This window comes from Hemibagrus wyckioides, linkage group LG02, assembly GCF_019097595.1.
Source record: "Hemibagrus wyckioides isolate EC202008001 linkage group LG02, SWU_Hwy_1.0, whole genome shotgun sequence".
Classification (NCBI taxonomy): domain Eukaryota; kingdom Metazoa; phylum Chordata; class Actinopteri; order Siluriformes; family Bagridae; genus Hemibagrus; species Hemibagrus wyckioides.
In genome coordinates, this window is record NC_080711.1 from 25,023,928 (window position 1) to 25,042,219 (window position 18,292).

Genomic DNA, 18,292 nt, shown 5'->3' on the forward strand with positions numbered 1-18,292 from the left:
ACACTCTCTCTCACACACACACACACTCTCACTCAGGACTGAACTGTTCCACACTCTCTCACACACACACACACTCTCACTCAGGACTGAACTGTTCCACACTCTCTCACACACACACACACTCTCACTCAGGACTGAACTGTTCCACACTCTCTCTCACACACACACACACACTCTCACTCAGGACTGAACTGTTCCACACTCTCTCACACACACACACACTCTCACTCAGGACTGAACTGTTCCACACTCTCTCACACACACACACACTCTCACTCAGGACTGAACTGTTCCACACTCTCTCTCACACACACACACACTCTCACTCAGGACTGAACTGTTCCACACTCTCTCACACACACACTCTCTCTTGACTGTGTGGACACACACACATAATTTATACTGTTCATTACTTACTGCACTACCTCTACCTGTCATCCGCTGCTATAGTTATATTTATGTTTATTCTATTTGCACTACCTCAACTGCTGCTGTGTATTTTTGCACAATATTTTTGCACAATACTTTTTTTTACATCATTTCACTTTATCTATTTTATTTCACTTACATTCCAGTACACGTTCTTTTATTTCTTTTCAGCGCTAAGTGTCCTGTGTTCTTTTGTGTTGTCTTTATTGTATTTATTGTCTTTTGCACTGTCTTGTCTATGCTCTGTTTGCATCTAGCTGCACACTGTGCACTTTACGTGGCTAAGACAAACTTCTGTCCTAGCTCTGTGGTGTTGTTTGTTGTTTTGTGTTGAACTTGTTGTTGTATGTTTATGTAGCACCAGGTCCTGGAGAAACGTTGTTTCATTTCACTATGTACTGCGTCAGATATATGTGGTTGAAATGACAATAAAAGCTTCTTGAATCTTGAATCTTGAATCTTAAGGCTTTTATATAAATATATGACAGTATACTCTCCTAGAAAACTGAATGCATGATTATTAAAAATCTGGACCTTCTCTCTCTCCAGCTCTCACACAGAGCTTCAGCAGGAGACATGTCTCCATCTCTAACGGGAACTTCATCTGGACTCTCATCTTTAACGAGACACAGGACACTGAGCGTTCTCGGGTCCCGGTGGTGCTGCTGCACGGGTTCGGGGGCGGAGTGGGATTGTGGGTAAAGAACCTGGCCGCTCTGGAGCTCAGCGGGAGAACCGTATACGCTCTGGACCTGCTGGGCTTCGGGCGGAGCAGCCGACCGGTGGCAGGCGGCCACGCCCAGGAAGCAGAGGAGCAGTTTGTCCAATCGCTGGAGGAGTGGAGGGAAGCGGTGGGGGTGGAGCTTATGATATTGTTGGGTCATGACCTTGGAGGGTTCGTCTCCATGGCTTACGCTCTGACACACCCACACAGGTAAGAGGTGGAGGGAATGAAGCCCCAGTGCTGCTATAAAATCACATCATGATGAACATATAAGTGTGAAATGAAATGAAATGAAATAAGTTTGAGAATCTTAAGTCTTAAAGAGTCAGAGGATGCTAGTAACAGATAACGTAATGCTAACAGAAACATTTCACTTACTGCTGAAACACTGATGTGAATATATCTCATGCCTGAATCATGTGGAAACTCCTAAACCCTCGAGTCCATGTTGGACCATAAAGTTCCTCAAAGCAACAGCAACAACAACAAATCTGGTAACCATAGCAACCACCAATTCACATTCGGTCAACAATAATGAGGTTGGTTTGTTATTATAACCGTGTGGTCGCTTTAGTTAGTGTTGCTGGTTAATTCTGCCACTACAGACACTAATGCACCCATTGTTATGAGAACTGACCTCAGGAGAGTGCAGAGACGTTCTAACCCCTGCATGTGTGTGTGTGTGTTCAGAGTGAAGAACCTGATCCTGGTGGAACCATGGGGTTTCTGTGAGAGGCCTGAGGTGCAGGAGTTCCACTGCAGGATCCCCATGTGGATGAAAGCTCTGGGAAAAGCAATGAACCCGTTCAACCCCCTTTCACTACTCAGACTCGCAGGTCCACTGGGTACACACACACACACACACACATATAGACACACACATATATATATAAATACACACACATATACACACACACATATATATATAAATACACACACATATACACACACACACACATACATATACACACACACATATATATATAAATACACACACATACACACACACACACACATACACACACACACATATACACACACACATATATATATAAATACACACACATATACACACACACACACATACATATACACACACACATATATATATAAATACACACACATATACACACACACACATATACACACACACATATATATATATAAATACACACACATATACACACACACACATATACACACACACATATATATATAAATACACACACATATACACACACACACACATATACACACACACACATATACACACACACATATATATATATAAATACACACACATATATACACACACACATACATATACACACACACATATATATATATAAATACACACACATATACACACACACACATATACACACACACACATATACACACACACATATATATATATAAATACACACACACATATACACACACACACACATACATATACACACACACATATATATATATAAATACACACACATATACACACACACACATATACACACACACATATATATATATATAAATACACACATATATACACACACACATATACACACACACATATATATATAAATACACACACATATACACACACACATATATATATAAATACACACACATATACACACACACATATATATATAAATACACACACATATACACACACACACACACACACACGCACACACAGACAGTTCTTTTTTTAAATTCTTTAAAAGTGGGCAATAGTTCATTCTCTCTCTCTCTCTCTCCCTCTCACACACAATATCTCCGTCTCTCTCTGTCTCTCTCCACCTGCCTCTCTCTGTCTGTCTGTCTGTCTCTCTCTCTCTCTCTCTCTCTCTCAGGTCCATTGTTGTTACAGACTCTCAGGTCAGACTTTAAACAGAAATATTCGGGTGTGTTTGAGGATAATACAGTACCTGATTATCTTTACCACCTTAACGCACAGACACCCAGGTATTTAACACACACACACACATTCTATTTTTTTTTTTTTATTAAAAAACTACAGGAAGTGCAAACCTTTGCATGTGTGAGTGGACAGCCCTGTTAACTGGACTAGAGTTACAAACATCACACTATTTTATCTTTTTTTTTTGCCTCACAGTGGTGAGACAGCATTCAAGACCATGACCGTCCCATACGGCTGGGCCCAGAGGCCCATGATGCACCGTGTGGGAATGCTCGATCCGGCAATCCCAATTTCCATCATTTGTGGTTCCCGCTCCTGCATTGATGGCCAATCAGGACAAGTCATTCGCGAGATGCGGCCCAGCTCACAGACGGACATAATCGTGAGTCCAGAAAATTCATCTGAAAATCCACCTTGTGTTTCAGGACTGTTTAAACACACACCCTTGTCGACTTCTCTGATTACATGACAGCTTGATTTAACATAGAACAGAGCCTTGAGGAACACTCGCTTTACAAACCGATCAATCAAATAACATCCAAAATCCTAAACCCAGATCCCAAATAAATCTTGTAAATTATTCCTAAAGGAAATGAAATGAGATGGCAGAACATTCGGACTATTTCACTCCTGAAGCTGATCACTCCTCCATCCCTCAGATTCATCAGGAGACATCTACTGAAGCTAATAAAGTAAAAATGGGCTTTAAATGCAGACAGGGATTCAAAGGGAAAAAAACAACAACAGAAAAGCAAGTCAATGAGGTGTGTGTTAAATACAGCAGTGTAACAGTGTCAGTCAGTTACCTTCCTCATACTGCCTCGTAGGTCATCAGAGGGGCAGGACATTACGTATTTGCGGACCAATCAGAAGATTTCAACCGGGTCGTACTGAAGATCTGCAGAGACGTGAATAACGGAGAGAAGACAGAGGTGGAAAAGAACAAAGAAAGAAAAGAGAAACGGGATGAAGAGTGAAGAGAAGAGGATGGTAGCAGACTCATTAAAATCATTTCCTTTATCGATACCTTTAGTTTAATCCCACTGCTGAACACAAGCTTTAGTGGAATAAGACTTTAGCGTCTGTATTGAGTCTAATGATGAACAGAAGGATGGCACTGCTATAATAAATCAATAATATTAATAAGAATAAACATATATACATGAGTAATCATATTTATGTCAGTTTTTTTTTATGATGAACTCTTACCGAAGGCGTTATACATACAGTATTCTAGAGCAACATGCTGCTGATGCTGATGGTCAGTTTTCAGTCCAGATGGGTGTGTACGGCTCCTACACCATCACTCTGACCTCCAACAGCTGCTTGTGTTTTATTTCATTTGGAGCTCAGAGAGCAGGTGAGGAACACTGATGTGTAGGAGAGGAACACAAGGGAGGAGACCGGGAGGTGGGCGTGTGGAAACTTCATCACCAGAGGAGGAAGAATGATGGAAATTTATTCAGTGAGCTTCAGGCCTGCTCTTTCTCGCAAACTGCAATTCTGACAGAATCACAGGGTTTCAGTGGGGTTCAAACCTCCGATATGTCTAACAAGGACTCGCACCCTCAGCTACGCCACTATGAATTCAGATTATTGGACAAATTCATCTCTGAATATTTACCCATTTTAGGAAATCTGTTTGAAATGAATTTATGTCTTTTATTGTTTACTTTATAACTGAAACACAACACAACCAAACCTGTGTGTGTGTGTGTGTGTGTGTGTTAGGATCTTCTCACTGATTCACTGATTTATCTCACAGCGCCCCCCTGTGTCCATTCTATATCATTATACCTTGCATTGAAATTCTCCAAAAATGTTAAATAATAAAATCTTGACACACAGTATACCTTTTAAAATCAGAGATATATATTTTTCTAAGTGTAATGATCACAGGATTTCTTCCTGCACATAATAATGAGTTTATAATAATAAGTCTTTGTTCAGATTTATAAAAATGTGATCTGTAATTAGAATGCTTCATTTTAATTGATTACTTCTTATATTTCTTCTTCTTCTTATTATTATTATTATTATCGCAATATCTAATTAATATATTAATAAATCACAAACTGATTGATGTGATGAGAATTATGATCGTCTTATTGTTTTCTTTATTAAAGTTGTGCCCTGTGATTATTTTCTGATGGTCAGCTCTTTTGTATAAGAAGATCTTTTATGAAATTATGAAAGGGTTAAATCGGCTGCTTATAAAAATAAAGAAAGTTTTTTTCCTGAGTACAAAGTCTCCTCACAGCGATCAGTAAACCATCACATGACTCCTTCACAAGAGTCTAAGAAACACTGAATATTTCCACACTGCGATAAGACATGCCTTTTTAATCAGACTGCAGGCTGAAATGAGTGATTGGTCATGATCTAAAATTAACCTCAGGCCGAACTCTGCCGCTTAGAAACACCACACACACACACACACACACACACTAAACTATTTACACCTGTCATAACACACACACACACACACACACACACACACATTACAGTATGGCCCAGGGTCTTGCGCTGTATACAGTATTGGCACCGCTCTCACCTCTCATGCGGTTATTATAGCGCATTATAAACATCAGCATGGTCACTTTATTAACACGCAGTGGGTGAAACCTTCCCCTCGTGCAGAAGGAAAAAGAAACAACAGAAATAAAATGTCCATCTAAAATATCTACAGACGACGCAGTAAAACTACGGACTTACCAACCTTGACCAATCCTCCCTCCTCCCCACAAACCTCCCCCCCTTACAGATCTTTCTTCGTTCTTCTCCTCCTCTCTGTTATTGGGCTGCGAAAATAAACCTAGAAATCTGATTGGATGTTGAACCCATCAGTCACGCATCCGTCGCCCCGCCCTCCAGCCCTTGCTTTAAAAAGCTCCGAACGCATTGCGCCTTTATCTCGAAACTTCTCACCTTTCATCTTCTCCGCAGACATCGCAGAGAAAAATCAACATGAGCGTGAGTATTTCATTAATCCGCTTAATAAGCGCTCATAATGCTTCATAATGCATGCCGTGTTATTCACCTAGAGTCTCTTATGCACATATTAGGACATAAAGTTGGATTGCAAATAGTTTCATTTCTCCATGAGGAATCAGTGATGGTGATGAGTCTCACTGGAGGAAGGGAGGAAGGGAGGAAGGGAAGAAGGGAGTGGCTCCTCGGTGTAAAGAGTGATGGATTTTTTTCTCAGATGCCAATAAAACGTGTTGCATGAATTTACATGACTTTACACGCAACATAATTTTTAATAAGACATGATAAGATCAGATTAACTTTCTTCATCACTTCTGGAAAGGTTTCATCAAATAATAATCCTCTAATTAAAGAAAAAAAAATACTGATATCAGTCCTTTTAATATTTTTGTGAGTTTTCCACAAGGCCATGAGCCCCTGTGACCCTGTGGAGGATAAACACCACATATTTCCAGCTATTTAAGTGTTTTAGTTTTATATGAAATCCTACAACAGAATGTTTCCTGATTTCTGACTAGAACCATTTTTTGAGAAGCTAGGAACCCTTAATTATCCAAGAAAGAAGATCCTGTTGAAGGCTTCAAAAGCACCAGACATCAGCTGAGTGGAGTCTTCTGTTTCAGCAAAAACATACTACAAAATTGAAAAGTAGAAAACATTAAAAATAATAATATCATTTTCAACCTCAAGGTTATATTTTTTACTTTGTACTAGAACTCGTCCGTGTTTGTGCACTACACTGTATATATATTCAGCACATTAACATCTAGCATGAGCTACAAATGCCACGCCTTTTGTCCTGAATTCGTGGTCCAGTGTTAAGGTGATCAACGTGGTCCTAATTTCTGTGCTCACAGAACAGATCTTGCTTTGTGTCCAAGTCGTCTCCATGTTATGGTTGTGTAGTAAACACAGAGTCAGAAGGGGAAGCTGCTAAACACATTACATCTAAACTGTGTGTGAGGAAGAGCAGCTGCAGGATGAAGCTCATGCCATTAGGCATGCTGAGGTTTCTCTTACTGATGGACAAATAATCTGAAGGTAACATGAAACAAACTTCAGCAGCATTAGAAATGATCTGGAACAGGAACATGTGTGTGTGTGAGTTAGTTTATTATCACATGACATCACATCACTTTCTCAGAATTAACACTACAGAGTCACACCCAGGGGCCTTCAGCGCTTTGGTGAGAGAAAGTTGGACATGTCACACTCACTCGAGACGCCGACTGAAAAATCAGCATACAGTAGAGTTTACACTCCAGCTGCTTGAATAATGTGGAAAGAATTCAGATAGCCATGCTCGCTCACTCGCTCGCTCTCTCTCTCTCTCTCTCTCTCTCTCCATTCACTTTAGTACACTTCCTTCGTCTTGCTCTTTTTTATGTCAGTGTCACTCTCACATCTCCCCCTTATACCCCTTACACTTCCTGCCAGATTTAGCCTCGCTCCTCGGCCAACGTCTATTCCAGTCTGCTCTCATGAGCCAGCTCTGTCTCTGAGATCAAGAAGGGAAATTGTATCCATTCTGTAGACTTTTAAACATCAGAATGAGTTCATTAACAGTACATGGCAAGACTAAAGGCAGTGTTCAGGCTTGCGTTGTATTAATATTTCCACATAGCTTAAGCGGATGTTTCTTGCGTGATGTCATTGTGAGTGAAGAGAGGCGTGAAGTCCTGCTGAATATCAATGTTTGAAGCTGTTTTCTTCCTGTGTTACATCCTGTTGTGTGTCAGCGAATAAATAAAGAACACACACTATCTGCTTTTTCAGTCAGTATGTTCTATCCCAAATTTGTGTTTTTGTATTCAAAGTGTTGGCTTAGTAAAAAACTGTTTCATTACACGCATTTTAATGAAGTCGGAGGTCAGATGATCGTAAGCTGATTCTAAACAGCAGGAACCGGTGGAAATCTGGACCGTCTCTTTCAAAACAAACAGAGAAGAAACACATTTTCTGTCCTGCTTTACATTTATTGGAATTATTTAATGTTCCTTAAAGATTCCTTATTTACAGTCACACCATTTACAGTGTTTAATTAGAATGATTTAGTTTTATAAGGATTAAACAGATTGGTTAAGGTGAACTATTACGTGCACCGACAGTAAGATAATGCAGTGAATAATGTTAGTGAAGGAAACCTTAAAGTAAAGCCGAGCTGAAAGTTCTGCTCCACTGCTATCTCGCTCACAGCTGCTCATTTTCCACACTGTAGAACTTTCCAGGAGACGGACGGTGCCACATGTGCAGGATAAATCCCCACTCTTGGCTCTCCACATGTTCTCCTGTTCGGAAAATCTGACTTCCAGCTTGCTTATTTTGATATTCTTCATTCCAGCTGCTTTTTAAAAGATCTGCTGAAGGATAATTATCTCGCAGGCCAACTGTACGAGTATGAGACGCTGCCCGTGTTGGTGCTGCGCCCAATTCATAAATATCCCTCGAGTGGAAACAGATGGTCTGTAATTCAGTTCAGTTGGGTTCAGCTGAGTGGGACTGTACACTCAGGACAAGGTGCAGAACAAAGGACAGAGGGTGTATGATCTCTAGCAGCTCCAGCAGTGGCTGAAATCTTCTTGTTTGAGTTCTTTTTTTTTTCTCTTTCAGGGTGTAGTAGTGCAGAACATGTCCTTTAAACAAGGGCAGACCATGATGATAACCGGTGTCCCCAATCCCAACTCCAACAAGTAAGTCTTACAATGTTATACAACTGCAAAAAAAATAAGCATTACACAATCTTTACTCCAGAGCTGCAGAGTTCTGGATTGTGATTGGTCAGGAGGTGTTGATTAGTTCTCTATAATTGCAGCTCTGACAGTAGTGACATCACAGGGTTATATTAATGCACTGTCTCTAATGCGATATTGTTTCTATAGCAACGGCTTATTCACAGAAAAACATGGTGAAGGTTTCTGTGAGGACAAGTGTGTGTGTGTGTGTGTGTGTGTGTATGATATGGTGAAGGAGTCTCCAGTGTCAGTGCTGTGTATCAGTCAGAGGTGAAGCTGGAAGTTCTCCACATCTTCAGAACAGAGGAGATTAAACTGCTGTACAGTTTCTCAGGAACGTGAGCAGTGTTTTAACTTGAGTAGAGAGAATGAAGAGAGGCTGCTGAGGGAAACACTGATTACAGCTGCTATAAGACAGTGTTTTCATACAGTTTCATCTCCAGTGTGTGTAAATGTGATGTTTTCCTCCACATCTGCAGTTTTGCCATCAACATTGGGAGCAGTCCTGATGAACTCGCTCTGCACTTGAACCCTCGCTTCGATGCTCATGGAGATAACCGCACTGTGGTGTGTAACTCGTTCCAGGGGGGCAGCTGGTGCCAGGAGCACAGACCGGACGGCTTTCCCTTTAATCAGGGGGAGGAGTTTAAGGTGGGGCTTAAAATTCATTTTTAATAAAAATATCATTTTAATGACTAACATTTAAAACACCAAGATTTATAAAATTGTCATGGTGTGGAGTTCCTATAGAGAATCAGAGCTGTGTAGCTCCGCCCCTTTCACTGACAAGTCAAGTCTCAAGCTGTATTTGTTTTAAACAGGCCTGGTACTACAGAGTCTGAGGCAGTCACTGAGAGGAAATGGGGGTCAGGGTCATGGGTCAGACACTCAACACATCTCATAAGCAGCGTTTTTACTATGACCTGTGTGTCCATGTAAACTGGATTTGACCCGATGGAATCCGCTTACATTTCCCCTTTCAGGCAGCAGAGGGCGCTAAAACCCATAACCCTATTTGTGTATTTTGGTGAAAAATTAATCCCCTTCTCTCCTCTCTCAGGTGTGGATCACATTCACCAACGAGGAGTTTAAGATCACGCTGCCGGATCAATCAGAGATCCTCTTCCCGAACCGCCCCGGTGCTGAAAAGTACAACTACTTCCTCTTCGAAGGCGAGGTGCGAATCCAAGGCATCGAGATCAAGTAGTGTGAATTTCTACCATGGTGGAAGACCAAGTCTGTTCACTTATTCTGCTAATCTCTGCTAACTTTCCTCTGCCTCACACGTCACTGTGGTACTATGCAACTAAACCACTTAGCAGGAAGCTGAGAGAACAACGCCTTTCTCATCACATGCTGATTACATGATGAAACCATGACGTTTACGCCAAAGCTTTTTCTTGCAGTTTTAACATCATTCCAAAAAAAAAAAAATGCAAGCCATGAAATTACATGATTCTGTTTTGTAGCTGAAACCAAATGAAAAGTGCTGTTCCATCAGCCATGTTTTGCTTCTTGTTTCTTTGGAAATAAAAAGACTCAAAAAGGACTGGACTCCATTTGTATCATACTTTATGATCATTATTTACAACACAGCTGGACACTGACTGGTGGTCAGATTGGTTGATTAATTCTCTCTAAGAGCAGCTTTATATTAATGCACTCGCTCTGAATGTTACTGTTTCTATAGCAACAGCTGATTCACAGGGGCGTGTACAGCAAACACTCCATAGGAATAGATACAGAAACCCTGTGTGTAATCGGTGCCAAGGTGGTGTGTGTGTGTGGATGGAGTCTCCAGTGTCAGTGCTGTGTAACAGGAGTTCTTTGCAGTTTCTCAGTAACATGAAGAGCTGAGTGTTTTCAATCTTAACTTGGGGAGAGAGAGAGAGAGAGAGAGAGAGAGAGAGAAACGCTCAGAGCGGAGAGAATATTACATGTAACAAAAAACGGATGAAAAAAAAAATTAGGTGTTCATTCATTTATTATCCAAAGAGTAAAGAGTAGCTGAGTTTTATTAATAAAAATCTCTTTGTTCTTGTGTGCAGATTACAACACAAAGCTATTGAATTGGGAACATCTTAAATAACCTGAGTAATTAAAGTGGATTTTATAATCATTCTAAATTCAATTAAATTTTACGGCACGCGCGCAGACCGGAAGCATCTTCTGATACAGAACTTGCTCCTGTGAGTTATTCTGGGTGTAATTCAAGAAAAATGAGGTTTAAAAGGTCACTAGATGACCCAAATGCCGGACAACACGGCGGAAAAGATGACAACGCGCAAAAGAAAACAAACAAACTACTCTTATCGCTTTCTGAAAGAGTTTGTAAGAAATCCAAAACGTTCAGGACCTACCTGTGCTTTACTTTTCACTCGGACGCGCTGTGAGGTTTGTGCAGGATGGACCGAATCAGCACCGGGATTTAATCCTCCTGACTCGGGGAAATGTTAGGGAGCGTCGCTAAAGTGCGGAAAATCAAGAAAAGTGTAAAAAGGTTGTACAGCCTTGGTGATGTTGTGGTAACTTCACTCTGTTTATTATTTGCTTGGCATGGTACTCGCCCTCTTCATATTCTACCTAACACACACACACACACACACACACACTCCTTATGATGGCTATTAACTAAAACCTGAACTTTTCTTATTGATGTGAATGTTTTTTACAGATGCTCTGATGACAGTGATGCTCTAAAAGTTACTTGGAATTCCAGAGACATGTTTTTTTTCAGTTAGGTATGTAATCATTCATTAAGTATGGAAATAATGTACTTTATTAATATATAAAAAATGTAATTGTAGGTAAATTACTGTGGTTTAAAAGGAATGAGAGTTTCCTCTGGCCTCAGGGTCCGTGTGTTAATGTGTACATGTGAGAAATAACATTTGAGCTCGTGATATGATCTAATTTTATTTTTATCATCCAGTGTTTTAAAACTCTTCTTTGACTTCATTTCTTCATGAATTCTGAAATGTCCCTGGTGTCTGTGCACTGCTGAACAGACTCTTTTTTCCCCCTCTCCACAGTGAGGTGTTTTTATTTTTCTCATTTCTTCTCGCCTGTTTCTATTTCATCCTCAGTTTGCTCATACAGCGGTTAATTCCATTCAATTTGACACTCTGTTGCTAGCGCTTCCAGACGCCGCTACTGATCCATCGGCCGCAAAGCCCGGGTTTAAGCAAGAAGAACGTGGTCTGCATTTTTCCTTGACTCGACTGTTAGGCTTCCTATCGTAGTGCATAAGCTTTACTGATGCGTTTAAATCGGCTACATAAATGCTAAAATGTAGATGTGACTATTATACCCAACTAATAAACAGTGTGAGAGTAAAACACTGAGTTAGTATCTTCTGAAGTTACTGCACCCACACTGACACTGATTATTTACCTACAGTGTTTTATTCCTCTTATTCCACCACAACAACTTGCAGCTTTTCATATTCTTCAGGTTCATGTTCCTCTGTTTGGTTGTTCTGTACGCTAGTTAACTCATGAAGCGTTTCCTTAACAGAATAGGATCCAAAGAATGTAGGACCCTTAATTATCGGAAGAATCCTTGAAGAGCCTCTTTTAATAATCGTATAATCAAAGGATCTTAATGACCGAAACAGGTTCTGCACTTTAACAGCTTAAAATGTCCAAAGCGTGCTAAATGGTTCTTTAGAGGTTCATTGGATAATTATATGATCTTCTCTTCCAAATAAGGATTCTATTAGAAACACTGTAATAAGCTTCACACCTATGTGCTGAATGGAGTGACAGTACGACTCCCTGAGCAAAGCAAATGATGACAACTCGTTGCTTCTGGATATTTTTCTGAGCCAAACTGCATGAAGAGATAAAGCAGACGATGTGCACGTTCAGCCAAACTTAAGGCACTGAGGCCAAAATGATTAAACGAAGAGTAAATGAATATAAAATTCTAAAAATACAAAAAAATGAAAGTGTGGCTTTACTCCAGGTCTGTTTTCTCTGCAGCCGTCTGTCTGCTGTTCGACGCGACCGGCTTTGTGTTATTAACAATTAAAATGAAGCTCTGACATTTTGCCAATTTCAAAACAGCTGTCACGAGCGGGCGTGAAAGGCAATGTGGTGGTTCGGGTTAAACGGGAACAGTGAAGGCTGGTTTCTGTCCTGTTGACTGTGGGTGCGTTTAAACAGGCAGCTGAGAGAAAATAGGTGAAGAAAGAAAATAGGTGCTTCATCTCCTGAGGATACAGGAAATGCTTTTACACACATCACAGTGTTGTATTGCACAGAAGAAAAAACCTGATGAAATGATGCAGGAGCGGAGGACTCGTGAGATCGCAGGCCTTCTCAGGACTCGAGACCGCAGATGTGCTGAGACGTGTGTTTTATTCCCGTCTCCAAATGAGCTTTTAAGCACAATCTGAATCCTGAGGGTCACACCTACAGCGTGACAGGAAATTGAATTTTTGTGGACACTCGAGGCTTCATGCGAGCGTTTCAGTGTTTTTTTCTTTTTCTCTACACCGTGAATAACACGCACGGAATTAAGCTGGTGTCCTGAGGGTTCTTCTGGACGCGAGTAAGCTTCCCGGAGTGTGTGCTGACCGGACAAAACCTATTTTCAGGCACAAACTCAGTGTGTGTGTGTTCATACATCAGTCTCTCCCGCTGCGTGTCTGTTCGGCTCTGCTCTGAAAGCCGTGACGTGTGAAAACCTCTGCGGAATTTGCTGGAAAGAAAACGCAGCACAAAGCCGGAGTCGGAGATCGATAAGCGTCTTCCCGAGTCCCTCAACATGGCGACGGCGTCGATACCCAAACACACGGACCCTTAAAACTCAGCAGCTAGCTCCACATCTCCTAATTACTATGATACATAATCTCACCGAGACTGTGGACATGAGGATGGACTGAGACAGACGAGGAGAGAGAGAGGGGGGGGGGGGGTTGGGATAGAGAGAGAGAGGGGGGGGGGGAGTTTGGGATAGAGAAAGAGAGAGGGGGGGGGAGTTTGGGATAGAGAGAGAGAGAGGGGGGGGGAGTTTGGGATAGAGAGAGAGAGAGAGAGGGGGATGGAGGGGGAGAGAGAGACAGAGAGGAGGGGGAAATCTGCTGAGAATAAGGGGATAAGAGCTGGAGCTCGATGTTTCCAGCAGAGTGAGGGACATGGTGTAATGTCTGTTTATTTAATGTCTGAAGTGAGTTACTTCCTGTTGTCACTTCTGCTATAGCAGCTATAAACACTCGTAACTCTCATTCTGACTCTCTAACACTCGCTCTGACTCTCGCTCTGACTCTCACTCTGACTCTCTCTGACTCTCACTCTAACTCTCACTCTGACTCTCTAACACTCGCTCTGACTCTCACTCTGACTCTCACTCTGACTCTCGCTCTGACTCTCACTCTGACTCTCTCTGACTCTCACTCTAACTCTCACTCTGACTCTCTAACACTCGCTCTGACTCTCACTCTGACTCTCACTCTGACTCTCGCTCTGACTCTCACTCTGACTCTCTCTGACTCTCACTCTAACTCTCATTCTGACTCTCTAACACTCGCTCTGACTCTCACTCTGACTCTCACTCTGACTCTCACTCTAACTCTCACTCTGACTCTCTAACACTCGCTCTGACTCTCACTCTGACTCTCACTCTGACTCTCACTCTGACTCTCGCTCTGACTCTCACTCTGACTCTCTCTGACTCTCACTCTGACTCTCTCTGACTCTCACTCTAACTCTCACTCTAACTCTCACTCTGACTCTCTAACACTCGCTCTGACTCTCACTCTGACTCTCGCTCTGACTCTGACTCTCACTCTGACTCTCTCTGACTCTCACTCTAACTCTCATTCTGACTCTCTAACACTCGCTCTGACTCTCACTCTGACTCTCACTCTGACTCTCTCTGACTCTCACTCTAACTCTCACTCTGACTCTCTAACACTCGCTCTGACTCTCACTCTGACTCTCTCTGACTCTCACTCTAACTCTCACTCTGACTCCCTAACACTCGCTCTGACTCTCACTCTGATTCTAACTCTTGCTCTGACTCTTGCTCTGACTCTCTCACTCTAACTCTCTCTCTAACTCCCACTCTAACTCTCACTCTGACTCTCACTCTAACTCTCGCTCTAACTCTCGCTCTAACTCTCACTCTGACTCTCTCTAACTCTCACTCTGACTCTCACTCTAACTCTTTCTCTAACTCTCACTCTAACTCTCACTCTGACTCTCACTCTGACTCTAACTCTTGCTCTGACTCTTGCTCTGACTCTCGCTCTGACTAACTCTCACTTTGACTCTCACTCCGACTCTCTCTCTAACTCTCGCTCTGACTCTCTCTCTCACTCTGACTCTTATTCTGACTCTCGCTCTGACTTTCGCTCTGACTCTCGCTCTGACTCTCTCTCACTCTGACTCTCATTCTGACTCTCGCTCTGACTCTTGCTCTGACTATCTCTCTAACTCTCGCTCTGACTCTCTCACTCTAACTCACTCTAACACTCGCTCTGACTCTCTCTCTCTGACTCTCACTCTGACTCTCGCTCTGACTCTCTCGCACTCACTCTGACTCTAACTCTCTCTCTAACTCTCACTCTAACTCACTAACACTCGCTCTGACTCTCTCACTCTAACTCTAACACTCTCTCTGACTCTCGCTCTGACTCTCTCGCACTAACTCTCGCTCTGACTCTCTCACTCTGACTCTGACTCTCACTCTGACTCTCACTCTAACTCTCGCTCTGACTCTCTCACTCTAACTCTTGCTCTGACTCTCACTCTAACTCTTGCTCTGACTCTCTCACTCTAACTCTCGCTCTGACTCTCTAACTCTCACTCTGACACTCACTCTAACTCTTGCTCTGACTCTCTCTCTCTAACTCTCGCTCTGACTCTCTCACTCTAACACTCACTCTGACTCTCACTCTAACACTGACACTGGAGACTCCTTACACACACACACACACACACACTGATACACAGCGCTGACACTGGAGACTCCTTACACACACACACACACACCTCTCCTACACACCAGTGATTGCACATGTTCTTTCCTCTGTGTATCTCGTCAGTGGAGCGTCTCTGTTCTACACGTCCTTGTGAATCTATTTCGTTTGTCTTTTATCTCAGCTTGCCGTCAGAATCCTGCGGTTTCAGTCTCTCTGATTCTCTAGAAAGATCTGTGATGTAACAGGAGGAACATTTTGCTTGGATGATGAAGAACTTGTGGAAAATGCGTGTAGGTGAAATGAACAAGTGTTCAGATAAATATTCCATTTCATTTTCACACTTTCTTAATCACACAGACACCACGCCCCTTTCCTCATTACACAAATGGAATCATTAGATTTCGGTAACCACACACACACACACACGGGGGTCATTAGTGTGGAACAGTCTGTGAAGGGGAGAGCGATGTGTTCTCTCTGCACATTAATATTCTGTGTGATGTGGAGATGAAGGTCAGTGTGGAACTGAAGCCAGATTTATAAAATAAACGCTGATGATTCTGTTCCTGTAAATATTTGCTGGTTTTATTTCCACGTTTTCCGGCTGACTCGGCGTGTTCGGGGTTAAAAAAGTCGCTGTGTTTAATTGGCTCTGGTTGTTTGTGCTTTAGGGATGTTCCTGTCGCTGTGTAAAAGCCAGTTTCATTACTTTCTCACCTCGAGGGATGACGGACAAGGAACAGGAAGTTGATTTAACGTGACTCTGTACTTCAGCAGGAGAACTTCCTCCCTGGAGGCAGATAATAACTCTCAACAGCGAGAAAACGAAATTAACACGAGGCAAAAAAAAAAAAAAAGATGAACACGTGTCTTGTGAATGAAAATTTTTTGTCACTATCATGGACGTTTACGCCATGATGCTAATTCTGTTACGCTAGCTGTCCTATAATTAAAGAGTTCTTCAGTTATCCTTCTGGCAGAACCTGTTAAGCTTCTACATGAAAACCTACAATATTCATTAATGAATGAAGTTGATTAGATAATTAAGGTTTTCTACATCTCCATTAGAACCCTTTTTGGTCCTTTGAAGAGGTAACTGAAGCAGGTTTAAAGGTTTCGCTTTAGCTTTTCCAGAAAAGGAAACCCTATGTTGTACATTTCTACATGCAACCTGAAGGTTAAAAGGGTCTGAAAAAGGGTCCTATATAGAACCTGTACGTAGACACCCCCCCACCCCCCACCCCCGGAGAAGGCTGTATGGCGGTGTTAGAGCATCTGGTCTGCAGAAACATCTCATTTACAACAGGAGATTTGGATAATTAGCTGTTTTGCTAGTAATGTTGTTTTTGTGCTAAGATGTTTGCATTGTTTCTGTAGTTTGGGACTCGTCCAGACGGAGAAGTATGTTTCTAGGACGAGTGATGATGGATGAGCGAGTCGAGGCGGCCGCCTTCTGCCTCCAGGTGATTATGAATGCTGTCACTGCAAATTAGCATAATCACCTGGATCTCAGGGAGCAGAGGGAGCTGATTAAAATCTGGTTCTGTGCATTTAGAGTCCAAAACGATGCAGCCTTCCAGTCCTAAAGGAAAAACTGTGATTTATCTTTAAAGCATTAACTCTGAGAGAAGAGTCCAAACACGACACCGGGCTTAATCAGAGCAGCAGAATAAAGATCCAGTCGATTAAATGTTCATTAATCTGTAGGACTAAAGAATCAATTCTGTTAAACAGACACCAGAGAGATGATTTCATCTCACACTCACCTCCAACAATTCTACTGACACAGACAGCAGCGCGCTTGTCTGAATCAGAATCAAATCGACTCTTTTGATTCATTTGTTATTTAGCATGATTTGGTTTTACACTGCACATCACTAAATAGAGCTGCAGAAATGTAGAAAATAACAAAATATGACAAAATATTTAAAACTAAATAATTTATTATGCACTGGATCTATGCTGAGATTATTATTATTATTTTTTTTTTTTCTACACACATTTTTGGCTTGTTTATTGATTTGCAGCATGAAACCAAATCCAACTGCAAATCAATCAAAAGAATCAATTACTCTGACTCAGACTCAACAAACGGACTACTGGGTATGCAAGAGCTCTAAAGCTCTTTTTTGTCGATCAAGCCCTGATTTAAACTCATGTTCTTTCCTCATGGTGCTGTTTCTCATCTTCCTTTTTTTATTCCTGTACAGATTCCTGATTCAGAATGAAAGGCTGTGGATCTGAAATGATTCAGGATGGAATGAGTCAGGATCCATCTTCGGCAGAGTTGAAGAGTAGCTTCGGAGTAGCAGTGAGCTTCAGGTGTGTGTGTGTGTCTGTGTGTGTGTGTCTTTGTCAAGATTTATAGAGCAAAAATATGTAAAACTTCAGCTAATTTGGATTAATTTTCTTCATTAAGGGTAAACCTGACTGCCTCCACACTACTGACAGGATGAAGAGAATTTCCTTTTCTCAGACATTTCATCTCTGGGTTTTAATTGGATTCTCTCCTTAATTATAACCCGCAGCAACACGAGAGGAGTTTCTGATCAAGAAAC

The 18,292-nt window shown here is 41.7% G+C and overlaps 2 protein-coding genes and 2 long non-coding RNA genes across 5 annotated transcripts in view; 3 read left to right on the plus strand and 1 right to left on the minus strand.

Moving 5' to 3' along the window:
- The window catches only part of LOC131370769 (1-acylglycerol-3-phosphate O-acyltransferase ABHD5), a 17,700-nt gene extending 13,588 nt beyond the window's left edge, over window positions 1–4,112 (plus strand). The window contains exons 3-7 of one of the 2 annotated variants that reach the window (XM_058418281.1): window positions 979–1,363; window positions 1,844–1,989; window positions 3,016–3,127; window positions 3,279–3,465; window positions 3,911–4,112. In XM_058418281.1, the coding sequence (XP_058274264.1) occupies window positions 979–1,363; window positions 1,844–1,989; window positions 3,016–3,127; window positions 3,279–3,465; window positions 3,911–4,060 (980 nt within the window). In that variant the 3' untranslated portion in view covers window positions 4,061–4,112. Of the gene's footprint in view, window positions 1–978; window positions 1,364–1,843; window positions 1,999–3,015; window positions 3,128–3,278; window positions 3,466–3,910 lie in introns of both variants that reach the window. The other variant, XM_058418272.1, reaches the window with a different exon arrangement.
- Window positions 3,463–4,203, minus strand: LOC131370788 (uncharacterized). Its single transcript, XR_009207468.1, has 3 exons — window positions 4,111–4,203; window positions 3,890–3,981; window positions 3,463–3,767 (listed from the first exon to the last, which is right to left on the minus strand). It is a non-coding gene; the product is annotated as an uncharacterized LOC131370788 (long non-coding RNA).
- A 1,716-nt stretch (window positions 4,204–5,919) lies between these two features.
- On the plus strand, window positions 5,920–10,360 carry lgals2a (lectin, galactoside-binding, soluble, 2a). The gene is made up of 4 exons (XM_058418293.1): window positions 5,920–6,056; window positions 8,685–8,764; window positions 9,286–9,457; window positions 9,867–10,360. Exons 1-4 carry the CDS (start codon window positions 6,051–6,053, stop codon window positions 10,011–10,013), a joined length of 405 nt encoding a protein of 134 aa, XP_058274276.1. The 5' UTR covers window positions 5,920–6,050; the 3' UTR covers window positions 10,014–10,360.
- Window positions 10,361–13,880: 3,520 nt separating this feature from the next.
- On the plus strand, window positions 13,881–18,292 carry LOC131369195 (uncharacterized). The gene is made up of 4 exons (XR_009207238.1): window positions 13,881–16,024; window positions 17,112–17,197; window positions 17,945–18,056; window positions 18,154–18,292. It is a non-coding gene; the product is annotated as an uncharacterized LOC131369195 (long non-coding RNA).